Raw genomic sequence first — 27,080 nt, forward strand, 5'->3', positions numbered from 1 at the left:
TCTTTTTATTGGTCAAAACTACAAATCTAAGCCTGCCATGCCAAGGAGAAGGGTGAATTTACAAGTGCTTAATCTGGTCAAACATCTTTAAAACAAATCTCTGTGTCCCGTCAGATGCCGAGCCACAGTGTGCGGATCTCACTCCAAACGGTTTCAGCTCAGAAACATCAGAACGGCTCCGCGTCTTTGTTCTCTGACCTCACACTGCGCGCCAGCAGGGCCAACAGGCAGTTAGCCTCATTTACACACACGTTCACATTCCATTGAACAAGCAGATAAGACGGAGTAATAGGATGGAATTTATGGCTGACATGTTAAAGAGGCAAGAAAACTGGAAAGCTCTTCAAAACAGTATAGAGGTGACCAGAAACTCCATGCCAACAGGTCGCTTTTATTACTGGCCAGTCTTGTTTCTATTAGCATGTTTGCAGATGAAAACATTTTCCCATTCAAAGCAAACCCTTTGCTCCACAAAGTTAATTACTAGCTTTGCAGGGTAAAAATTTTGTTGTCGCTTTATTAATGTTTTGAGATCTTTAGCAAACGACAGCATGCACACGGTATTCCACGGCATATAACGCACTTAATTGGTACTCATTAAAACCTCTTTGCATGAGGAAACACCTTGTGATATCCGACTTCATTAGACTGAACGGAATGTTTTGGGTTTGATCCTTCCTGTTTTTAAAAATCTCTTACTCGTAATAACAGAAGAAGTTAGTTTAGCTCCATGTAGGCTATTCTGAGTTCTTGTCATGATGGGTGATAGCCGGGTTACCCACATGCAAGAACACACCAAGAGAAGCGATATGAAACAACAATAATATTTATCTTGGTGAAAGGAAGAGGGGTCAGGGGAAATAGTTCTGGAACCTGGGACTGGAGGAAACTGGTCATCAGACTGTATATGAGAAAAAGCGGAGTGAGACACGGGATGGGTCAAATGGAATAATTCTGAGAATCTTTCGTAGGACGCTTACTTGAATGCGGAGGTTAGTATTGTCAATGGTGGCGGCTGGAGAAGTGAGTTACCGTCGGAGAGCGAGCAGGTAAGCCTTGCAGCTGGAGAGCAGAGTGAGCTGACTTCCGAGCGGGGCTTCGACAGTTAGCTCCCGGAACATGAAACGCTGGCAGGCTCAGCCGGTGGCGAGGCACAGAGGATCCACGGGGAGGGACCAGGGAGGTAAGTGCACGGAGGAAGGCAACCGATTGGTAATACCAATGGCGTCGTGAGGAACACAAGGAAATCCAGGGGGGAGCGCTTGTCCACATCCAGGAGTCACAGGGCGATCACAAGGAAATCTGACGGGGAGAACACAAGGAGCGATCAGAACACAGGGAGCGATCATAGAAGGCTTCTTCTTAAGAAAAACGTCTACCAGTGAAGGCAAACACTCAGGCACTGGAGTGTCAGCTAGGCTGTCCTTATGAAGCACCTCCGCAGCTCTTGAAAATTAGACACAGGTGCGTCTACAGGTTGGCCGCCACACTTCTCCAGGGGCTCCGCTCACTGGTGACATCTGATGGCTGTTAAAGGAAACGCAGCTTCCCAGAAAAAACCCAGGACAGAAGAGGAAAAGAAAACAAAATAAAACAGGAAAAAGAACCCCAACCTAACAGTTCTCTTGAGTTTTAAAAAAAAATTGCTAACAGTTCCCTTCCTTTGGTAAAAAGATGTCAGAATATCATAAGCTTGAAAAGTCAATGAATTCTATGAGTGGTGGAAGATACCAACCTAGTCAGGCTTATGTTGCATCAACGCACAATTTGCTAGTTTGGCGGATTCGCAAATCGTGAGCTGATTCAGCAGTGACAAATATTTACTCAATATATGTAGCTGATCAGTTTTACCTGTTTTAAAGTGCTAAAATCTGATAAAACAGATGATGTACATCTAACTAGGTTGTTAGCTTCCAAAATGTATTCAGTTATTCTCACATTCTATGCGTAATAAACTAGATTGCATAAATTTGCATTGTCCTGTTTGTTTAACTCCCTTATTAATTATTTTAGCTTTATATTTTGTTGTTTTACTGTTATGCTGCTTTCTTGCTGTAAGTTTGCATTTGAATCTTACTTTAGCTAGCTTGACTTTATTCTAAGCTTTAGCCTTAGTTTAGGTTTAGTTCTTTGTTTATGTTTAGGTTTAAGAAGTCTGTGCAAAGGCACAGACTTCTTAAACCTAATCCTAATCACCATAATCTTGAAGACTGTCATACATTTCACTGTAGGCTACCTATATTATTGAAATGACAATAAAAACCTGACTTGATTTCGCTAATGCACGTTAGCCGGAGAACACAGAAACACACATATGTGTCTAATACAGAAACAATGGGATGTAAAAATAACTTACAAATGAAAGTTTTGAGTTTATGTAGTTAGTAAAGTGGAATGCTTGTTCTTGTGTGGACCCAGGTCCAAATATCTGTTAGCTTTGATTTCCTATCACACAATTTTTTTCCTTTTTTATCCAGATCACTTTGACTGCTTTCTACTGCTTTCTACTTGTCACTAGTGAAGTTTCTATTCAAGTTCCACATTACCCCACTTCTATGGGGGGAAAAAATCAGTTTCACAAACTCATTAAATTCATAATGCAGCATTTAAGCAAAACTGCATTGTTTTGCATAACACAAAGCATGTGCTCCTGTATGTAAGGAGGGGGGGACTTTAATAAAAACCGTGCCCATAACACATTAAACAGAGCCTGCAGTAATGGCTCAAGCAGGTCAATACTGCTGCATGCTGGGAACTAATTCTCAGAAAACCTTTGATCTTTCTGTTTTGTTGTTGTTCTATCAGCTCAATCAAGACTAAAACATGGTGGTGTGTGAAATAAAAAGATTGCATGCATGTTTGTTTATTAAAGGGAGAACATGTGTAGCTACTGCTTTGACTGATCTGTGGCAAAAATGAAATTTATTTTGGAGACTAGATGCTCTGTTTTGTACATTGTAAATTGTTCCAAAGAAAAAATGAATTGCAATAAAGCAGTTATCACCAATGCTTTCCAGAGCGGTAGGGTTCTGGGTTTACACCTGCATGTCATACATTTTGAATCGGTTGAATGTGAGAATAACGGTGGCTTTACACTGGCCCAGTTCAGAGTGCAGCCTGCCTCTCACTCGATAGCAGCTGGGTGAGGTTCCAGGCCTGCTCTGTGGTCCTCATGAGAATAAATCAATAGAGATAATGGATGGATGGATTTGTTCCCCTGCTGACAGTGAGCTGGTATCTGTGACCCAGTAACATTAAAGTGTTTTTTTCCCCAAAACATTTATTGATGAACTAAGCAGAAAGACAGCTGGGCCTTTTCATGGTTGTTTGGTCAAACCGTCCTCAACATCTGTGTTTGCTGTGCCTGATTCTTGTTTGAATACATCTGAAGTTTTATGTACTGTACATGTATACATGCATGCATACAATATGGATTCATTATGTCAATACAAAGCAGAAGTAGCTTTCACTGCAGTTACTGCTGTTAGTCTTTCCTTGGTTCTCTCCACCAGCTTTGCACATATGGAGTCTAAAATTTTGGCTTCTTTGAGCCAGGTGAGTCTGATCAGATCCAGGTCTGAACTTTGAGTAGGCCAGTCTAACACATGAGTTTAACCTAAGTCCTTGTGCTGTAGCGCTTGCTGTAGGCTCAGGGTTTTCATGTCCATGTTCCATATAAATTAGACCTTTGAAATGCAGGACTGATAATAACCGTTTGACAGGTTTTCCGATCTGAATTGTGGATCTCTGCAGCTTCTCCAGTTACCATGATCCATTTGAATACTTCTCTAATTAATACTCTCCTTGACTTGCCTTGTCAGTTTGAATGGGCATACATGTATTGGTTGGTTTGCAGCTGTGTTGTACTCTTTGTTTTTATAGAGTTCTGAAACAGGAGATGTTCTTTTATAACCTAACTCTGATTTAAACTTAGGACTTAGAAGCATGATGAAGACAGCATTATAACCTGTTTTCCGACTCATGCCGACAAGGAGAGATCATCTACCCATTATCAAAGTTAAAGGGTAACTTCCCATCACACCTCCTGTCTTTTTTTTCACCTGATTTCCTGGGCTGAGCAGCATCAAAGCGTCTCCTGGGTCAACTCAATAAAGTAGTTCCCTCTGATCACGGCACTTCTGCTTCGGAGAACTCTGGAAGCTCTTTCATGTCTTCACGACAGACAGACAGCAGCTTCAGCAGAATGAAGGCTTAAAGATGCATTTCAAATGGAAAAATGCACAGCTGAGTTTATATCTGATGGCAGTCGCAATAGCTTCAAGCAAACCACAAACTTGTTTTTGACACACTGTGCTCTCACTTTGAGATAAACTGTCGCTTATAGTAAAGTTTCTACTCAAGGTGAGAATACTACATGTTTGTTACTGATCATTTAGTGGTTTAATGAAATGGGTTAGGGTTTAGTTACTCTTAGTCAGAATCCTAACCCTATCCCTGAAGTTCATTTACATTGTAAGAACCTAGCAGGGACACCATAGCCTTCAGGATACTAAGAATATGCAAACCCCCAAAACGCCTTCCAACCTCTGATTCTACAGAGAGGTGAAGCTATCAAGGTTAACTGGAAAGAGATTGACCTCTCTTCAGGTATTGATTCATCATCGTATCATCATCGCTGATGTGATGTCTTCATTATTGTTGCAAAGATAAATTGGGGGAAGCAATGTTTTTTACACTGCTGTGGTCAAGAAAAAGCTGCGTCAAGCTTTGAACCTAACTTTTCACTTATGGCCTGACCTTCACATGGTCAAGAGATATGGGTCATAGACAAAGGAACACAGATCCACCACAAGTAATTTAAAGAGCTTGTGTCATATAAGGTAGCTGGGTCCACCTTTAGAGATGGGGTGAGGAAGTGTACTCTGAACATTCAGGGTGAGCTCGGAGTAACACGACGGAGAATACTTAGGCATTGGAATGGGATGATTCCTGGGTGGTGTCCTCTGGATGTATTATAGACATACTGCACCTTGAGCCGACCCTGGATCAGACCAGGAGCTCACTGGAGGGGCTACGCATCCCTTTGTGGTTTGGTTTGTAGTCTCCATTTCGTAACCGACCTACTGTACCTCTCTCTAACTACACCGTGTTCCAAGTTATGCAAGTGATATTTTCTCAGATTTTCTTAAATGGTCAATGCAAATGATGGTCAGTATAATTTTCAAGTCATGAACTATTACAGTATAAATGAAATTTTACTGAACAAAGCTCCCCATGACAACTCAAAATGCAATGTTCCAAATTATTATGCACAGCAGATTTTCTAAACATTTTATGGATTATAAAGAACTGCAAACGGTCATTCTTTGAATGTGCAGCATTAAGTGTTCACATGTACTAAAATCAAAAGCTATTTCAATCTAAAACATCTTAACAGACCGAGTTACATGTTAACATAGGAGCCCTTCATTGATATCACCTACAGTCAGAGGAGGATAGTGACCACACCATGAGTTTCTCCCCTTTTATGCCCATAGCAGCCAATGACACAGTGGTAATTTCTTGCAGCATGAGATGGTGCATTGTTATGCATGAAGATGATTTTGCTACAGAAGTTACAGTTTTTCTTTTTGTGCCATGAAATAAAGTGATCAGTCAGAAAGTCCATATACTTTGTTTTCACAACTTCGGGGACTCTGAATGGCCCGACCAATGATTCTCTCCCCATGATTTTGGCCCAAAAAATGACTCCACCACCTCCTTGCTGACGTCACAGCCATGTTGGGACATGGTGGCCATCCACCACCAATCCACTACTGCGTCCATCTGGACCATCCAGGGTTGCACAGCAGTCATCAATGAACAAGTCTGTTTGAAAATTAATCTTCATGTACGGCTGGGCCCACTGAGACCGGTTCTGCTTGTGAGCTCTGGTTAGGGGCCCAATAGTAGCTTCATGCACTGCAAGCCTCTGGAGCACAGGTGTCAAACTCCAGTCCTCAAGGGCCGCTGTCCTGCAGTTTTTAGATGTGCCACAGGTACAAAACACTGGAATGAAATGGCTTAATTACATCCTCCTTGTGTAGATATGTTTTCCAGCATCTTGCTAATGACCTAATTATTCTATTCAGGTGGTGCAGTAGAGGCACATCTAAAAGTTGCAGGACACTGACCCTCAAGGACTGGAGTTTGACACCCCTGTTCTGGAGGATCCTCCACCTTGAGGTTCCAGAGGCTCCAGCAGCTTCAAATAACTGTTTGCCGCTTTGTAAGGGCATTTTAACAGCTGCTCTCTTAATCCAATGAATTTGTCTAACAGAAACCTTTTATCTGTACAAACCCATCTTTGTTCTGAATCAGCCACAAATCTCTTCACAGTACTATAACACTTCAGTTGTTAAATATCTAATGTTTTCATATCTTGTCATACGGCACTACACTATCTGATGATTTTCGTCAGCAGAGATCCTTTCTCTTTCCCATATTTCTTGAAACCTGTGGCCTGCTAAATAATGTGGAACATCCTTCTTAAGCAGATTTCCTTTAGTTGAGCTCATCAGACAAACTAATCAACCAGCTCTCTGAAATTAATTATAGTGATTCAAAGAGCCCTGACACACAATACCATCTATAAATTTAATAGCACAACAAACATGTAATCTTTATGACACTTGAATCCAATTTGCATAATAATTTGGAACACAGTGTACATACCTACCTACCTCTACCTCTACCTCTACGTACTTCTTCTTACCTACCTACTTATCTACCTCTACCTACCTATTTCTGCCTACCTACTGTACCTCCATGTCTACTCTAATGGCCTAATAAATTCCTCTTTTCATACCTACTTCTCTGATTATAAAGTGTTTTTTAATCTCTCCCCACTTCCTCCTGCTGTAAATTCAGTTTTCTCTCCTTTTTCTCAAAGTCGCTCTTTCCTCTTCTTTGGTCTTCTGCCAAGCCTTTCCCCACTCCCCATTCTTCCAACTTTCTGCCATCCTCCTCATCTCATTCTCTCTATCCTTTGCTTCTTTTTTCGACTGTCAGCCTCCTCCCTGCTGCCCCACATAAACCTCTGTTCTTTTTTCCCCCTCCTATTGCACACTGTTATTGTTCTCTCTGGGTCCGGCATCCAGAGTGCAACACAGAGAAAACTGGAAGAAGAGTCAAGTTTGCTGCTTCGGCACACGAACTGGAGCATTTTGGGAGAGGAGATTAGTGGAAGGGAAAACAAAAACGCCTCTTGTCAATCTGACTTATAATTCCATTAAATTCTGCACAAGTGGTGGTTTACTTTGGGAAAATAAGCCTCAATAATTGCCCTCAGCAGTGGCATTTATGGCTCTGTGTGTGTATGCAGTGCAGAAACATAAAAGCAATAGTTTAATAACAGCACACATTGTTTTCGCATGTGTGCTTATTTTTGTCGTAATGAATGTGTCGAGCTGCAGGTGTTTGGGAGTTCCTTTAGCGCTGGCTGCCAGTCTCTGCTCCTGGTTTTTGGCACCTGCTGCGCAAGTTTTGATTTAGACAAAAGACCACGGAAAGCTGGAGCTGGACCCTGCTGACTCCTGTATCTTTTTGACAAAAGAAAGATGTGTATGGAGTACACACACACATTTGTATATACTGGCAACAATGAGGGTAGCTCTGGAGGAAGACACACTGCTGCAAGAGATGAGAAATCTGATGGGGAAATAGGAGTGTGTGAGCGATTATGGAAGTGATTCGTACACGATGAGCAGGAGTGACTGCAGCAGATGTTGACTGTCCTCTGTGAGCCATGCAGATGCAGAAATGTCTCACACACACACACAGAGTTGTGTTTTCACATCTTGTGGGGACTTTACATAAGCTACCATTCATTTTCTACAGCCTAACCCTTACCCCACCCCTAACTATTACAAAAACAGCATTTCCCCTCATGGGAACCAGGATTTGTCCCCACAAGAAGCAGAGGTCCCCACAACCCCACAATGTAGACAGAAATAGGTCCCCACAAGGATATAAAAACCTGACTCACACAAACATTGTCTTTCTATCTTAACAAGGACTTTGCATTGACCTCCATTCATTCTTCATTGATTTCTATTGCCTAACCCTGACCTTCACCCTAAACGTTACCTTAGGTAAACATTACGTCTACATTCCTAGCCCTAACCTAAACGTCCAAAATGATCCTTACAATGTAACAAATACAAGCCTACACACACACACACACACACACACACACACACACACTCATAAAGTTGCACAAACTTTGCTTCATTGAGGATGGCCAAAGCATGACCATGACCTTAGAGCATCTCTTCACCTTTGCTTTTGAGTCCAGTGGATTGTGAAATGTTCTTCAAAGGCATTTTAATTTAAAAATAGAAACTGTGGATTGAGTTGGACTGAACACCAGACCGTCAACATAAATGTTATTTTTATCTTCAGGTTTTTATGGGGAGGCCAGAAATATAAAATCAATAGTCCAGTGGAGCTAAAAATACAGGACCGCACCTTCCTGTAGAACACAACAGTGTTGGGTTATAAAACCCATATATCTCTAGCTACCCAATTATGCAATTTAGTGGTCTGTGTAGCATCAAGCTAGCCAACCATGCTGCCCTTTGCTCGCTGAAGAGTTTTCCTTTTTTTCCAAGACTTGACTCAGCATCTAACCCTTCTAACATTTCATGTTGTTTTCATGGCCATTATACGTTGGAAACTCTTTGTTTATTTAATCAAAAAATAATTAAATAAAACATTAGATTTTTGTAATCCAAAAGCCCTGTCCAATCTAGCCAGAACAAATACTTTGAGGACAATAACAATGTTTCCAACACATTTAGATATATCAGCGCCTCAGAGATTTTTTTTGTATCCATACCCTGACTTATACTTTTCAATTAAATGTTTTGGGATTTGCTTGGAGTGTTCTTTAGTCTTCATGTTGTAATGGTAGCCAGGAATACTGATGAACCAGTGAACGGATCTTTCAGATATTGATGTCGTTACGCTACAGTCACTTGAGACACACTCACTGCACTAAACTCACCTCAGATTGAGACTATGAGCACCGACTGGCGGGACCTCTGTTGAATGAAGTCAGTTACTTTAAAGGGGATGAAAATCTATTCCATTTCATGTCAAATATTTGCATACGATTTTTATTATTTTGTGGAAATCACTTTTTAATTTGACATTATAGAGTTTTTTTGTAAATTAATTTGTAAAAGAAAATGGTTGGTCATGACTCATTTTCAAAATCCGTAAAAAAAAGATAGAACATCTTAGGGGGTGAATACCTTTTATAGGAACTGTATCTGTACAGCGCTGTGAAAAAGTACTTCTCCCTCTTACAGTTTTTCTTTTACATTCTAACTACACATGTTCAGATTATCAAAAAGATTCAGATGATCATTTTATTTACCGAGGCTATCCAAACCGATCTGGACAGGTGTGAAACGAATGGGCGCCACACCTGGAAGGTCGCGCCACAGCTTCTCTGTCACATTGAAGTCCGCTTGAATCTTCTTCTAGAAAAGAGAATTCATGATTCTGTCGATTATAGCTGAAGTAGAAAAGCCGCCCGGGACCCCCACAGGTCCACTAGCACCTCTGAGCGTTGATGTGTTGTTCTGATTCTGAAATGCTACCAGATGTAATGGCACACAGCAGCTACAGTATGTTCAACATTCACACTTTGAGGAAATGATTGGCTAGGAAGTCAGGAAAAGACAGGCTAGGAATATTTTTTAAGGCTTTTTTTTTACTACTTAATGCATAATACTAATATTTTGGTGAATGTCGTGTCCAAAAAATTAAGTCCCTTCTCAGGATATAAAACAAATAAGATAGAAACAAAATCAAGAGTACCGACTAATTACTGTCTTTCAGAGAACATCTTAGTTTTTCCCTCCATTTTTTTTCATTTTTTCTTCCTTCCTCCCTCCTTCCAGGCTTTTTTCCTGTGGGTATGATGGGAGATGCAGCTGGATATTACGCCCCCCTCTACGCTCACATTCAGATACAGAAACGCGGTCTTCCTCTCCTCTCTCTGTCTCTTTCTCTCCCCCCCTTCATGTCTGTCTAACTCTGCGGAGAGGTAAACAGAAGGGGAGATCTCATTTAGTTCCTGAACTGTTGCAGCGCTCCGTGCTGCTGCTCACTCTCTTGAATCTTGGTCATTCAGAGGCACCAAAGAGACAAAAAAAAAAAAAAAATCTTGGACTGGACTCGCAACTCGGAAGCATTTACAGAAGGAGAGAAGGCAAGAATTAAAAAGAGCGACAGAGATCAGAGGAGTGCAACGTTTTGCACACAATGAGCGTCCAGCTGCCATGGAGAAAACATGAGCAACTGCAGGAATATGAGGAGTAATGCTGCTGAGTGAACTTTTGTGGATATCACTGAATTCATTCCCTTAAACTTTGGGAGGGAGTTTACTGTAAAGACAGAGAAGGTAAGAAAATATTCATTGTGTTCGTTTCACTGCTGCTCATTGAAAAAAAAAACTAAATTAAATTGTCACTTTATAAAGAAAAAAGAATTAGTTACACTGGTTTTCCGGATGTGCTGACTTAGTTTTTTTTAGTAATATAAAAGTGGAATGGTTTTCTTGAATCAGCACTTGGTTTAAAACGCTCTCTACCCTCAATGTTTCACCGATTCCTTAAACATGATGCAAATATCTTTATTTTAAAGTCAGTTTTAGAACCACTTTCTGCTGCAAAATGACATCATCCAACAAAAAAATAGTTTCTTTTCATTTTTTGGTGTTCTGTCCTGGCATTTTACATAATGGGTCTGGTTGCCTTACAGTGTCAGAGGCAACTTTGCACCAGAAAAGGGTTGCACTGACTGTGATTGGGCAGACTACTGGCATTTATAATGAAGATGCAAATTATCTTATGCTACAATCTAGTGTAGCGCATAAAATAGTGACAGGCAGTGGTACCAGATAGGGGTGCTCCAACACAACTTTTTCATTTCCGATATAATACTGAAACATTGAGTATTTGCCGATACCGATATTGACCCGATACGGTATCAGCACAAATCATACGTACTTTTGTTACTTATATGTAGTGTGGAATGTTAGAAAAGGCTGGATCGAGTAATTGGGTTAGGGTTAGTAATTGGGTGAGAACAACTGACATGTTTATTATTAACCAGTTGGTCGGATGCAGGATAGAAACGCTGGGCTGCACTAAATGCTGGACCGGAATGCTTGTTTCTTGGTTGATATTGAACCAATTTCTAATTTCAATATCAGATCAAGACAGTCCTACTAGGAGTCAGCAACATTATGCCCAATTTTTTTCAGCTTCGTCTTGTTTGTTATGAGACACAAAAAGATTTGTTTTGACATTTTGTGTATCGGTGCATCTAAATGTAGCTTTCCTGTGTGTGACCTTTGTTTTGTCCCAACACTGTGTTTAAAATGTCGCCCTCCTGTTGCCTGAAGGTGGGACACTGGAGACAGAAACTCTCTGAGAAGCATGGCGGCCACCAGCCCTTCCTCCTGCCACCCTTTTCTCTTCTTCTTCCTTTCCTTCCTGGTCAGCCGGCCAGCGCTCACCCAGGACACTTCCTTCTCCACGGCGACAGTAACCGAGGGGGACCCTGCTTTGACCCCCACCAAACTGTCTAACCAGACAGCGCCCAGCTTGGAGGACGTAACCCAGGGCACTCTTCCGGAAACGGGGCTCTCCACCCCCACCAGCGGTGGCGACGCCGACGACGAGGACGTCCCGCCGGTTGGAGGGACCCGTTGCCAGGGTTACTACGACGTAATGGGCCAGTGGGACCCACCGTTTAACTGCAACGCTGGGGTCTTCCTGTACTGCTGCGGCACCTGCTTTTACCGCTTCTGCTGCCAGTTCCGTCAGCAGAGGCTGGACCAGACCATCTGCTCCAACTACGACACGCCCATCTGGGCCAACACCGGGAAGCCTGTGGCCACCATCACTGAAGGCCAGGGGGATTCAGACCATGACCGGACGCACCTCATCGTTTATATCATTTGCGGCGTTGTTGCTGTCATGGTGTTGGTGGGCATCTTCACCAAACTGGCTCTGGAGAAGACCCGAGGAGGACGTGGAGGAGGGGCGGGGATACCTCAGACTGACCTCAACTCCAGGTGAGGAAATGTGTCTGAAAACCTCCTGTTTGCTGTGTGTACAGTTCTGTTCAGAAGGTTACATGCACTCGTCTTAAGGGTGTATGTCGCAAATATAGGCATTCCTTCTTTGCCTAATGACAGTACAACATACAATACCAAGAACTGCAGACACAAGTTTCAAGTTCTCCAACTCTAACCTCCAACTGGATCAAATTTATACGTACAAACTCAAGCATAAGTTTAATTACTTACATAATAGTTTCTGAAATGTCCCTTAGCACGGTGCGTTTCAATATAGACTTTTTTATAACTATCAACACCTTCTTCTTGACAGAGAACTGGTAGAGTTAATTAACTTTATGGGATTTATGCCAGATCTCTGGCTTTTAAGCGTAGTTTGCACGTTTTCATAGGGTTGAAGTCAGGGGTTTTGGGAATCCATTGAGCAACCCTTCCCAAAGCATTTTTGTGTATGTAGATCATTGCCTTGTTGGAATACCCAAAGGTGTGCAAGTTGACCTCAGCTGTCACCCTATTGGAGAACAGGTTTATCAAAGGGTTTGGTTGGTTTGACACAGAGCAGCATGAAAATGAGCCACAATGTCTGAAAATGGAACAAATGTTGCAACTTTGGTCTCCAAACGAATCAAGTCTAACAGAATATCAGGTGTGAAAACACCCTATGCTATCTTGCATACAACCCAGTACAACCCAGTTGTAAAAACAATACCTTGTTGCTATGGTTACACATGTGTCCGAAAGTGGTAAAGTAAGAGCAAGAAATCCTTCCAGCAACACAGCATCCAAAACCAGAGGAAATGATTTTGCCTCAACCAAAAAGAGGAACAAAAGTCTCCAAAAAGAATAAATCGGTATTAACGTAACAGAAGCTGCTCCAACAGGAGCGGCGTAATTCCAGAAGACTGTGTGTTTATGTGTGTTTGCCCTGGAGGTGTAACCACAATGTGAGTGAAAATGAATATTGATCATGAAACATGGAAATGCAGTGGAAACGTTCTGTTAGGGGAAAGATAGATTTTCATTAGAGTTGGTAATGGCACTCATTGGTCATAAGCTGCCATCTTTAGATGAATGTGTACTTATTGCTCTGGATTTTTTTATTCCTTTATGAGGCAGAAATGAGATGTCTGCACATAAAAGGAACAAGATTTCTTAAACTTTTGCTTTTGCTCATTTTGTCTGTTTCTAATTGTGTCATTTTTCTCTCTTTTATTTTATTGTGCTTCTATTTTAGGTTTTTTTTTTTTTTTTTGGCTTCTTCTGTTTCTCTGATACGTTTTTGTGCCACTCTCTCTCTCTCTTAACTAATTTTTCTCGCTGGAAAACATAGAAAGAGAAATCGACATATACACGTGCCAGCATGCGTAGCCACACGTAAACACGCCCCACCCCCACAGCTGGGTTAAATATCTGCTCCAGAGTTCAGCCTGCTTGCTTCAGGTAATTGTTACAGCGAGCAGTGCAGGCTAACATCTCTGGACCTCCATCCCAAACTATAGGACCATCCTCAGCAGTCCTGCCTTATTTTCCCCTGATCTCCTGCACATCTCTCCCCGCCTCCTTGTTTTTATCCCACCACATGCCGTTTTATTTGTCCTAATCTTTAATGTATTTACCATAAGTCTTCCAACATCCATATTTATTAACACCCTTGGTAAGGATTTGTAAAAAGCCTTTGAATACATTTTAATTTCACATAAGGCAACATAAATGTTGTACGTCTCTTTCCAGTAGACGTTTTTAAGCACTTGAGACCTGAACTTTGGTCAAATGAGACATAGGTTGAGCTCACAGGTTGGACTGAAAAAAAGATTTAGTATGAAATGTTATTGAAAAGCTCATCATCTCCACTGCTAATTATGGTGGAGGATCTGTGCTGCTGTGGACCGGTTTTTTCTCCAGCCATTAGAAACTAGACTGGACTATGATCTTGCCTGGGTCCGGTCTGTGTTGGTATCCTCCACCACCACAAATCATGAAAGGAGATCATACAACAGCCAGGGAAACAAGAACAGTTCCACTCATTTATTTTTATAAATTCACTCTAAAATTGAAGTTTGGAAAAAATCAGTGTTTGATTACGCAACTACAAAAAAAAGATAAAGTTCTTGTAAGGCTTCTTAAAAGTCCTTAAATTGATTTTATTCCCTCATCAAAAACAAAACTGGAGTGTTGCCTTAATTCTTTCATGCATATCTGACAAATCCTTTAATCTCCATGGCAACCATTCAGCTGTGCAAAACACCTGGGTGGACCTAGCTCCACATTCAAGGACGAAGCTCCTTCTCTGGGCTGCAGTTTCCAAGTTTCCGCCTCTCAAGCAGCCCTCCTCCATTTCTCCCTCACTCAGTCCCTTCAGACTATCCAGCAGCAATTAGCAAACATCTAGTGGAACTGCACATCTGCTGAGCTCATCATACAAACTACTTCTCAGTGAAATCCTGGTAAAAACGTTGTCAAATGGTTAATAGAGGAGCCATGTTGTGATGACTTCCTGAAGGCGGAGTTTCAGACAGAGCAGGAGCTTCTTAAAGAGACAGAGGTCTAGTTTCAAGCTGTTAAATTATGAAGTCAAATTTCTTTTAAGTCATGCTTGATATGAACAGCATTTTTTTAAGAACTACACATAATATAGTTACTTGATTGAGCTATATAATGACACTATGTGCCTGGAAAATATAATATTGGTTCTGGTTTCCTTCATCCTTCCCTCATCATCACCTTCCTCACCGACCCAGACACCTTCGCTGCTAGCATCCCCCAGTATGCAGCTCGGTTTCTGTTTCTCCTACGAACCTGAACGGCACAAACACACCCAGACGAGCAGGATTAATACATCCTGCAGGGTGGCACCTCACTAAAATAGCAACAGTCTTGCTGCATAAATGGGCTGCCTCTGTGAGCCCGTCTCAGCAGATTACCTCCCCTCCTTGAGATTAAACACTTTTCTATGAGATTACGGCTCCTCCGTTCCTGGAGTGCTCTTCCTCCGCGCTTGTTTCGTTATTAGCCTGCTGACATAAATCCCACCTGGCCCAGGAATGCACAGCCAGGAGCTTGTGTGGTGCCCGCACTTTCTTAGGTGGTATCCGTGGCGATGACCCCACCTTCTTCAAAGTTTGGTAATAAAGAGGCGAAACACAAATGAATGTTTTTTTTATTTCATGACACTTTCTTCGTTCTGTCTTCCAACGTTACGACTGCGAAAGATGATTAACTCTGAAATCCTGATAGTTTCCCCAAAATCAACTTGGAAGTTAAAATCCAGGGCCCGTCATCCTGAACGCATAAGTTCTAGTTTATGTACACCGCCAGTACTTGTTCCAGCTGAGGGTCTTTGCTTGTTTGCACTCTGCCCCCCTCCCTCACGCTCACACACCCTCCCCTGGCCAGCGGTAAGGAACAGAAAGGGCCGCCCTCGGCCGCGTGTGTCACGTCTAATGAAGGGCTCCAAAGCAAAGGGCCCTCAGCTTTGCTACTGAGAGAGTAAACAAACACCGGTGACCTTCACGATTTCACACAAACACGGCAACACGTGTTCTCGCGCTAATTCACAGTTTCATTAGGAACGGGAATGATAGTCGTGGCATTTCGGTTCGGTGAGTGCAGCTCAGATTAACGCAGAAAGAGAGAAAGAGAGAGAGGTCAGGACTGAGATCCACGCACCAGCGGAGACTGGTGCAGGTTAACACTGGACTGCTTTGCAAAACTAATCCTATTCCTTAAACCTTTTGGTGTCATTAGAAACAACAAATTTCAATTCATTTTATTGGGATAGCATTTGTAGTTTTCTAGGTGTTTTTTATTTACTAATAAAACTCTTGAGTTTAGTTTCAGCCTCATTTACTCTGATGCACCTAAATAACATCCAGTGCAACCAGTACTACACTGCAAGCAACACAAAATCTTAACAAATATTTTCGTATAGTTTCGAGTGCAAATATAAAATGTGAGATAGAATAAAACTTATAAGTACTACTAAGCAAAATGTAGGAGTTAATTTTAAGGCAATGATTCCTTAATATTGATTAAAAACTACCAGTTCCATTGGGAGATTAATGTCACTTATAATAAAACATTTGTTCCATGTTATAAGTGAAATAATCTGCCAATGGAACTAGTAGTTTCTATTTCTAATCAATATTAAGGAATCATTGACTCAAAACGAGCTTTTATTTCTTGCTGAAAAGTTACCTGTAAGTTAGTTTTATTTCACGTGTACCAAGATATTTTCACTAGAAACTAAATTAATTAGGATTTTGTGTTTTTGCAGTGTAGTAAGTATGACAAAGACTTAGAAAAAAAAATTCACTTGCCCTTCAGGAATTAAACGAGAAAAAATGTTGACAAGTCAGTCTTATCCGTACAGGACATTTTAGCAACAAGACGGTTCAAAGTGGTGAAAATAGTAACCAATTGTGAAACATTAAACATTTTGCCAAATAACAATCAGAATCAGTGACAAAAAATATACATCACATATATTGATCAGTGTTCCAATTGTTTGAATAAAACCAACTCTAAACAGGTGGGGCTTATACTATTGATTTAAAGGAACTCAGTGTTTCAGCTGTTTTGCAGTTTTCTGGAAGTCTGTTCCAGATTTGTGGTGCATAGAAGCTGGATGGTGCTTCTCCGTGTTTGGTTCTGGAGATTCAGAGCAGAACCAGAACACCTCAGAGGTCTAGAAATCTGGCTTTCATGGAAGAATGCAAAGGAGTTTGATACCAAATATTGATCTGGAAGAAGTCCTTCCTATTGGGCACAAACCGTGTGGAACACAAAGACAAAGTGCTCTACAGGTCATCATCAGAAGAAACGAGGCTGGCTCATCAAGCTTCCTAAGATTGTGGGAAATGGAGTAAATTGTCACAAGAGATCTAGCCAACCACCTGAATGTGGGGAAGTCTTTAGATTTAAATCAAATGACATTCAAACATTAGACTGGCCCAGTCAAAGTTCAGACCTGAACTCAATTGAGAATCTGTAAGTAATTCATAACGTCTTCACTTCTTACAACGCTTAAGATTCCAACTGCTTTTGACTCAGCACAGACTACATTCACATTCACATTTATTTATTGCATGCAAATCTGTTGTTCACATGACCCATATCCTCTCTCTGACTGTAAATAACCGTTATATAAATATAAGGACACTGAGCCAACGTTCTGTAGGGTCTGCTCTGATTTAAGGCAGATAAACATGGAGAAGTCATAGTCGATGCAGGTCAAACTAATGGGCCGTTTCCAGCCAGCAACAAGTGGGCTCACCCTGTCTGTCCTCCACATTCATCGAGCTGACAGCTCTCACAAAGTGTGAGAGAAATACTTGAAGGGCATTTCTCTCACACTTTGTTGGGACTTTTATAAACTGATTTAAAACTTTAAATGGAATGACATCAGGGCTAGTCAATCATTAATTATTGACTAGCCTAATGTAAAAAAACAGAGACAATAACAACAAAAACGTAGCTGATGCTTCTCAACATGTGTTGTTGCTTCATGTTTAGACCCACATAAAAGTGTGCTGTTAGACCCACCAACATGTAAAATTATGATGACAGGTCAAAATAATGCTGCACATACTGCAGGTAAAATATTGGCTGGTTGGAAACTCTTTATTTTAAATATCACAAATCAATGGAAAAGTATCTTTAAGTGGTTAACACTGTTAACCGCATATTGTGGATATTTAAAAAAGTAAATTTCTGCCAAAAATGATCAGAAAATTTTCTAGAATAAACACATTTCTTCTGCCGAATTTTTGACTTTACCAGATCAGAAATTTCCAAGATGTTGTCTGGAAAATATCCAAGATTAATCTAAAAACTTCTGAGTTTTTGGGTGGAAATTTCTCTCTTTTTTAATTTTTTTATTTTTTATCTACAATGGCCCTGACAAAGCGTCATATACATTTGAGCTTTTGGAAGAAAGTTACACATTTAGATACTTTTTCACAACTTACCTGTGATTACAGTTTTGATGACATGGGGCAATTAAGACACTGATGAACGGCGATGAGATTCCAGCTTTTAATCATCTAATCACCAGCCTTCATTACAGCAATTAACAGTTTTGTCATGTGAACATCAGAGATGATGGTAATTTCCCTTCCATTGTCTTTTGGGCAGGGTGGTATTTTTTTAGGGGTCTAGAGAGAAAGTTAACATGGTAGTTTATGTAGAAAGCAATTTTACATTTCAACCAAGGCTGACCAAAGTGCTCAAAGAGATGCATTGAGTGAAAAACATAATACACACATAAATATATGGAAAAATATTTATAAAATATAAAAACAGCATCTGAAGGCCAAAAAGTAAAAAAACAGGTTTTAAAAAAAAGATTTAAAGAGGAGCTCAGCTGATCCAGAGTGTTCCAAAGTTTAGGACCTGCATGATTCCAAACATTAAAGTTGTTAAAAACTGATTTCAACTGGCTAGTAAAGGGGCAGTATTATGTTAAATGTACTTTTTTGAGCTCTACGTTGTTACATTGTTATTCCTAAAAACATAAGTGTTACTTTGATTTGAGAAATAATCTCCCATGGCAACCAAAACGCCTGGGTGGACCTAGCACCGCCTTCGATGACGAAGCTCCTCCTCAAAGCTGCAGATTCCAGCCCATTAGACCTAGTCAAGGTTGAAATCCTTCACTGGCTGATTCCAAACAGCAGGTATTTTTTTAAATCTCTGCAGATAGCCCACTTATAAAGGGGTCTGTTAAATGATGCCGAGTTTTGACTGCAGGTTATGAACCTTTGTGCACATTTAGCTTTACTGCTAAGATCAAGGCCTCATTTTCCAAAGTTAAAGAAAATAATCTGGCTCTGGGCTGCATCAAAATTTCAAAGGTTTCTTTTTTCTTTTCTTTTTTTTTTTTGCTTCTGCTCATCATTTTCAGTAAGTTTGATAGAATCTGGTTTGGTAGACTTTGCATACCCTTGCTGACAAGCAGACATGAAACAAACCTCTGATTCAGCAGAACTTACATTAGTGAAGCGAAACTGCAGCATCATGTCTGCTGCTGGCACAACTCAGGTACCCTGAGATGAACCGCTGGCTTAAAAACAACCCAAAGACAGTTGATTCATTCAAACAGGGTGGGATTATGAGTTCTGGATTAGATGTTTAACCCCTGTGTTGAATTTATGGCCGGTTCATTTAAGGCAACAATGTTGAACACAGTTAGCAATAACATGAGCTAGCTTCTTCGGAGCCGTAAGGCTAATGCTAACAAACTCTTATTAGCCTTGTGCTAATGCTAACCAGACGCTAGCATACTGGTTCTCAGAAGTTATAGACTTAACATACAACACTGTAAAATGCTGTATTCTCTGCCTGTGTTGAATTTATGACCAGTTATTGGTTAAGCTAAGAATGTTGAACATAGTTAGCAATAACATGAGCTAGCTACTTCAGAGCCATAAGGCTAATGCTAACCGAGGTGAACAACCTGGTTCTCAATAGCTGTAAACAAACCCACTGATATGTAGGTGATGATGCATTTATTGCAGAATTTAACAAAAACAACTCTATTGTTACATTTATAACTAAATAATATTTTTTAATCTTCCAATCTAAAATGTTTGAAAAGTTTCTTTCCTCTCTGCTAAACTTCCGCCTACTGACTGGCTGCAGGGCTGAGCTGTCACTCTGTCGCCACAGCCTGGTCCACATGCATGCACGCTTCCATGCAGACGTGTTAAAGCGTACCTAATGTATGTGCCTGCGTCACCGTTTGGCACGATTCTTCCCAAAGTGAAGAGACAAACATGTTGACGGATTCCTGGTTGCATCAGAAGTGACAAACCACCCAAATCCCTCAAGCTGCGTCACCTTCTTCCTCCGTCTTACCTTCCAGGCTTTACTGGGCCCACACAAACCTAAATGTGGGTCAGCATCCACAGTGACTGGAGGGTCTGGCTGTGTGCTGTTTATGCTTGTTTTTTTTGTTTTTTTTGTGGTGGCTTTGTTTATTGGAGTAAAGGGAATGAAAAAATAGGAAGGTGGGGGCGGGGAGCTTATGGCCTTAACTTGGTTTCTCAGGCATAAGAAAGTGTTTCTGTTTTTTTCCAAAGGTAAGATTTTGTCTGTTGCAGTCAATACAAAAATGGAAATTATGGTGCTCTGGTACACACCACAGGCTCCATCTTATCATTTTCCCACACTTTGAATTGATCATTTTTCTGTGGTTTCAGAAATACCCGCAGACAAAAACGTTACCTGAATAATTAACATTGCGTAAGACAAAGAGATGTTCTGTTAAAGAACAAATTATATTACATATTAATGGGGAGCAAACGCTCTACCTTTGTTTCTACAAATTGATTGTCAGAAGTGTGTTTCCGTATTGGTGGACTTATTTTTGCAAACTTTATGTTTCTTTATGTAATAGACCATCACATTTTTAAAGTGGCAGTTCATATGGATTAAACACCTATTTGGTTTTTTGTTGTAGTTTTTTTTTTTTTAGTTCTGGTGAGCATGGCATGAGATTCATACTCTACTTAACTTGGAGGCCTAAAGTAAAACCTAGTCTGACCGCCAGCCTTCAGAAGTCATCTAATGATAATAATAATAATAACAGAGACCAGAATGAAACACATTTGCACGCCAAACTGTTCCAAACGTTTTGAAAACCTCTGATCATTTTAATTGTAGCATTTCGTAGCATCTTCGGTTCTGAAAGTCACAGGTTTTGTTTTAACACGTATTCGGACGCGTACCCCCGGTTTTTGTTTAATAGTTGGTGTGAAATCATAACTAGAACACAACACTACAGCAACAACAAATATATTTACAGTGATTTCATTTAGACAAGCAAACGAGCAGAGCAAACACTTCCTGCCAGAATTATTTTAAACCAGAAGTCACAGATATCTACAAATAAAGAAGTACCAGAGATATGTGTGTTTTACAGGGGCGGATCTTCTGGGGTGGCAATCTAAAATGCCACCCCAACTGAGAGCCTTGCCACCCCTGTTGCCACCCCAGCTGGTGACAATGAATTCAATAAATAGTTATGGCAAATCGGACATTAAGTGCATGAATCTCTTTTTTCCGACAACATTGAATTCAACACAATGCAACATGACATCTACTGCTAAGTAGTGGCTTGTGAGAGAGAAGAACAGAGCGCGCGAGGCAGCAGCATTTATATACACTGCTCAAAAGAATAAAGGGAACACTTAAACAGGTGTTTCACACTTAAAGTGTTCCCTTTATTTTTTTGAGCAGTATATATATGGATGGATGTTTATTACCCGACTGAACATTACTTGACTTATCGTGCGCCATTGCTGTCCATTGAGTCAGGAATATCGGTGGTCAGGAAAATACCACCATCACCCATAGAATCTGAAATAATCGCAATGTTTAGCGGTTAATTCAACCCTATGACAGCCATAGATAACATGGTTCCAGGGTTTCACATTTAACAGGGGAGGAAAAAGTTTTAGTTTAAAAACAATATTGAGAAAGTGGGCAGTGGGTCACTTATGCTAGCCTAACTGTTGCTAGCCTGCTACCTATTTCGGCAACCTTAACATGCTGCGCAGTTCGGTGTGTTTTGGTTCCGTTAGCACTAAAGAGAACAACCCACACACCAAGTCATCAGTAGAGCAGGTGTTTAAATCAGCTAATGAACCACCGCTGTGTTCAGACGAAAATGTATTAATATCGCAATATAGACATCAAATCTGACAACATAATGTAACAGACTTGGGTTTAGGTGCTTTTGCGTACTTTTTTGTGTGGAAAATGTTTGTTTTTGGTATGGAGTCCCTTGATAGTGTTGAGCGTATCTTTGCTTTATCGGTTCATTGAGCTGTTTTCTGTCGGTTGCCATGGCAACGGGTCCGCATGTAATGCCGACACACAGATTGAGGAAAAGCAGAACAGAAGTGGTTTTGTCTAGTTTTGTTCTTCACCTGTTTATTGGCTTTATTGCACCTTTATTGCGACGCACTGCAGCCGCTGCAATTCCTAAAAGTTAAACAAGCGACACTGAACTACTTCTCTCCTTTGTTCGTAAAACGTGGGGATATTTATAACAGTCATCAAACTACGGCTGCTACAACATATTTAAAATAAAATGATTGATAAAATGTAAGAGAAATTCGGCCTTTCTTGCATCTTGACATAACCAACAGAAACCAAACTGTTTATAGATTTGTATCACGGAGAATTTATGTATCAAACATCAGTTTTCTCCTCTTTATTTTAAGTCGTATTTAATAGATACAGTATATCTGATAATAAATGATGGTGCTACTAATATTTTAGTGATAGATTTCTGCTCGTCCTGCGTTGGAATAGAATGGTTTTCTGGACACAATGCATCACACAGCGACTAATCCAGTAATATATATCAATTAACAGCAGTATGAAAAACGTAAAAAATAATTAACTATACTATATTAAGAAATGATATTTAATCCTCAGTGTTACATGAAACAAGTAAATAAAGTCCAGTGATAGGTCTGTGTAAACTAAATGTGAGAATGAGACGTTTTATTTATAAAAATCCTTGCTCCCCTCTTGCCACCCCATAGATATTTTTCTAGCTCCGCCCCTGGTGTTTTCGCAGTGTGTTGTCATGGTAATTTAAACATCAGTGACAGGGACGGTAGCCTGAACTGTTTCCTGGTTTTTAGTTAGTAAACAGTAAAACGTTTCCAGTCATTTTTAGCAGCAGACAGATGCTGAAATTAGCAAAGGACATCACACGCTAACATTGTATCTGCTATTAATCAAACATAACCTTTAATCTTAGTCTCTTATTGTAGATACTAATTATTTAAAGCAATGTGAAGTTCTAGTGTGTAAAAGAAAAAAAGAGCGACATCCTGTGAGGATGAGTTGTAACTAATCAGCGTGTGTGATCTAATCTGGTAATTGGTTGTTATAGAACATTAGCAAAGACTCATCTCACTGAAGCTGTAATGTGATTAGGAACCATGAAGAGAACATGGCTCAAATTCAGTTACATAATTTAATCCAGATTATTAAGGAGCAGTTGCTGATTTAATCGGCAGAGCGTTGACGGACGGTGGAAGTATTTAACGCACAGCACATCAGTTTGGCTGCAATAAATGTAATTCTTCCTATTGAACACTGAGTAAAGAATAGAGTCAGAGGAGAAGAGGGAGACGGCGTTTGCATGTCAGTCATGAGAACTGGCTCTAAATTCACTGGCTCTAAATTCACACAACACAGATTAAAAAAAAATCATTCAGCTCCCCACTAAAACGCTACAGCTAGCATGAGCTACTTTATTTACAACTCTTTCAAGAGATAAATAAAAAATATATAACTTATTAAATGCTGGTAGATGAGATCTTCACTCAGTCTGCATGGTAGCTGTATTATCACTTTGCAACGTGACGTCATGCATGCAAGACTGATCGCTAACGATGACTAGCATTGGTTTTAGCTCTTGTCAACATGTCACGCTACATCTTAAATGTCCATCCATCCATTTTCTGTTCACTCTTTATCCCTAATGGGGTCGGGAGGGTTGCTGGTGCCTATCTCCAGCTATGTTCCAGGAGAGAGGCAGGGTCACCCTGGACAGGTCGCCAGTCTGTCGCAGGGCAACACAGAGACATACAGGACAAACAACCATTCACACACACACTCACTCCTAGGGAGAATTTAAAGAGACCAATTAACGTGACAGTCATGTTTTTGGACTGTGGGAGGAAGCCGGAGTACCCGGAGAGAACCCACGCATGCACAGGGAGAACATGCAAACTCCATGCAGAAAGACCCCAGCCGGGAATCGAACCCAGGACCTTCTTGCTGCAACAGTGCTACCAACTGCGCCACTGTGCAGCCCATCTTAAATGTACTCGTGATATGTAACAGAAAAAGGGATGCAGTGCTTTGCTACTAGATAATAAGGTCCAAGGGTTTAGCATTCCACAGGTCAGTGAAAAGTTTTCATTTTAAAAAATAGCAAAAGAGAGGGAAGTAGGTCAGAGATGCTAGCTTGACTTTGAGAAACTTAATATGTAGATGTGTTGTGGAATTCAGTGTGTTTCGGTTCAGTAAAAAAAAAAGCCGACCCTCACGTGTTTTCACTGTTTAAATTAACCAATTAACCACCGCTGTCTCCTGATCGCAATCAGTATACTTGCATATACTCCAGTGTTACTGAATTTGTGTAGGTCTCACAAAATCCACTGTTATCTACCACACCTTGCTACAGCTAATTCTTTTCTCAGTTGGGGGGTTAGCTCAACTCCTTTGGAGGCATCATCTGAAATTCTAATGAAAAGTCTGTAAACACCATCCAGCCTGGAGACAGGTGCAGATTTTGTTGGAGATTAAACGTCTAAATCAGCGAGTTGTTTGAGCGGCGAGCCAAGAGAAGAGAGCATAGCTTGAAGGCAATGAGTCAAAGAGGGACGAGCAGCAGAGAGAGGGTAGAGATAAAAACGAATTTTTAGATTGGATCCAGGTAGAAACGGGCCGGAGAGAGAAAAGTGTTAAATAGAGTTTAAAAGTAAAGAACAAGGGGCTTTTTATGTAACGTTTAAGTCTTTGTGGTGCAATCCAAATGTGGAGTAAGCAGTAAAAACCTGTGAGAGCGATCAGTGTGTAGGAATGGATACACAATCACTCTGAGATCTGAATCAATTTAAATGAATGAATATAATTTCCCTGTACTTCTGTAAATAGAGCTAAGCTAAACATTATTCATGGAGCTCCCATCTATTCTGAACCCTGACCAACTCATCCTGATGATGATTGGGATTGTTAACATTCACCTCATGCATCTTTTACGACAGAGTGTTAAGGCCAGGGTAGAAAAGAATATCTTAAATTACAAGACCAAAGTCGTGACATAGCAAGAAGAAATCATACCGGAATTAAACCACAATATTAAAAGAATAGTTGTAAATAAGTCGAGTAAGACAAGAATACACTGAAAATGTTACTAGAAAAAAGTTGTAATAATTTGAGATGAAAGTCATACAACAAAAAGTCACAATATTATGAGACCAAAGTCATAATGATACAAGAAAAAAGTCGGAATGATATGAGAATAGTCATAATATTACCTGGAAAGTCACATGACAAATATGAAGTAGTAGAAGAAGAAAGTCATAGTCTGACCAAAATAAAGTTGTAACATTAGTAGAATGAAGTAGTAATTGTATAACTCCTACATAAAAAATAACAAATTAAGATGAGGAATGTGAAACATCTTGTGAATTTATTATTTGATATTGGTTTTACAAATTGGACATATTTAATATTTCTACAGACCAGCAGAAGTTTGAAATGACTGTGCAAACGGCTGAGTCTTTCTTTCAATTTTAGGCTATGACTTCCTTGTCATAATATTATGACTTCATTCTTTTGATTAAAAAAAAGACAGAAAAATCTTTTAGTCTGGCCTTAATACTCAGCTGTAATTAAGGCTCCCTCTTAGGTGATGACCAGCAGGGTAATGTGGAGCAGTCTCTGTGACACTGCAGAGCATCATCACACCTGCAGACAGCTCATGAGCGAAGTGTCTGGGTGTGAACAAGCGCCCCCTGGCTGTAGCTGTCAGGTCAGTTATGCTCTGTGTGTGTGTAACCTCAGGGCTCCACATAACAGCTGTAGTAGTAAAACACAGGAGCATCCGTGGACATCGACTATGAAGCCTTGCCGCAAATTCTCAATCGGATTAAGGTCTGGACTCTGTTCCATTCTAACATCCTATGACGTTATTCAATTAATTAATTTTAACGCGTTAAAAGTTTATATATATATATATATATATATATATAGTATATACAGGGTGCTAGATGTGGGGGTGCTATACCCCTGTATATACAGTATATATATATATATAATCAGGAAAAAGGAGCACGAGAAACTAGAGAAATACCAGGGCCTCAGGGAGGAACTGGAGAGGGCCTGGAAGGTGAAGACCACAGTGGTGCCTGTGGTCATCGGGGCCCTCGGGGCAGTCACCCCCAAACTGGACCAATGGCTACAACAGATCCCAGGAACAACATCAGACATCTCAGTCCAGAAATGTGCAGTCCTTGGCACAGCCAAGATACTGCGCAGAACCCTCAAGCTCCCAGGCCTCTGGTAGAGGACCCGAGCTCAGAGGATAAGAACCACCCGCGGTGGGTGAGAAGGGAATTTATTTTATATATGTACACACAGTTCTCACTGGAACTTTTGGATTTGCGTGTTTCCCATACATCTATAAATCCGACACACAAGCGACATCTGCTAACAACAGTGGCGATGGGTAACAAACCTGCTTCACTGGGAGTTCATTTCTGCTGCACGGAATAATCTGATTGGACGCTGGAAAAGTCTATTGTTACGCTAAGAGGAGTTAGCCTAAAATAGCATCTCAATACTTAACATGCTGCTGCAGCAGCACAGATGTCCCCAATGCTAACGTTAGCATCCACAGTACACATTTCTAATATTTCTAACATTTCTCATTTTTTACCGAGTCCCACCGCTAGTATGAACACACCAAGTGTGTGTGCAGTCACATTTGTTGTGTTGCTCCTGGAGCACATCAAGAGCCAGAGAGTCTAAATGTGGCCATATTGCACGGATGTCATGAAGCAAAAAGGCCTCTGGTCATGTTCAGCTGGATGAGATGTACGCTTCAAAAAAAAAAAAAAAAAACTACTGAAGGACACACACGGACACTGAATGCGAACACGATGGACTGCTTCAATCAAACAACCTACTGCATTTTTCTCTGTTTTCTTTCCTCCAAACAATTTAGAGTGATTTAGTAATTAGGAATGGAGGGAAAAATAGGCAACCCCAGTGGTTAAACATTTTCACTTAGGATATTATTTAATAAACTAATAAACCAAAACAATAATGTTGATGTTGAGGGTGGTGATGCCCTAAATACATTGTGTCGACATATTGATAAGTCGAAAATCAGATTCTTTGAAGCACTAAAACTTGTAAGTTTAACAGTTATTCGATGTCTTTGTACAAC

The 27,080-nt window shown here is 40.5% G+C and overlaps 1 protein-coding gene and 2 long non-coding RNA genes across 3 annotated transcripts in view; 1 reads left to right on the top strand and 2 right to left on the bottom strand.

Annotated features, from left to right (window-relative positions):
- Positions 1-761: 761 nt before the first annotated feature.
- Positions 762-1,612, bottom strand: LOC114151772 (uncharacterized). Its single transcript, XR_003597005.1, has 3 exons — positions 1,380-1,612; positions 981-1,302; positions 762-901 (listed from the first exon to the last, which is right to left on the bottom strand). It is a non-coding gene; the product is annotated as an uncharacterized LOC114151772 (long non-coding RNA).
- Positions 1,613-9,579: 7,967 nt separating this feature from the next.
- The window catches only part of shisa8b (shisa family member 8b), a 36,111-nt gene continuing 18,610 nt past the window's right edge, over positions 9,580-27,080 (top strand). Inside the window, exons 1-2 of the mRNA XM_028029224.1 lie at positions 9,580-10,414; positions 11,420-12,094. Of these exons, the coding sequence (XP_027885025.1) occupies positions 11,454-12,094 (641 nt within the window). The 5' untranslated portion in view covers positions 9,580-10,414; positions 11,420-11,453. The remainder of the gene's footprint in view (positions 10,415-11,419; positions 12,095-27,080) is intronic.
- LOC114151810 (uncharacterized) lies at positions 14,264-25,379 on the bottom strand. Its single transcript, XR_003597019.1, has 3 exons — positions 25,369-25,379; positions 20,316-20,320; positions 14,264-14,410 (listed from the first exon to the last, which is right to left on the bottom strand). It is a non-coding gene; the product is annotated as an uncharacterized LOC114151810 (long non-coding RNA).

The sequence above is a fragment of the Xiphophorus couchianus genome, chromosome 10 (genome assembly GCF_001444195.1).
Source record: "Xiphophorus couchianus chromosome 10, X_couchianus-1.0, whole genome shotgun sequence".
Classification (NCBI taxonomy): Eukaryota; Metazoa; Chordata; class Actinopteri; order Cyprinodontiformes; family Poeciliidae; genus Xiphophorus; species Xiphophorus couchianus.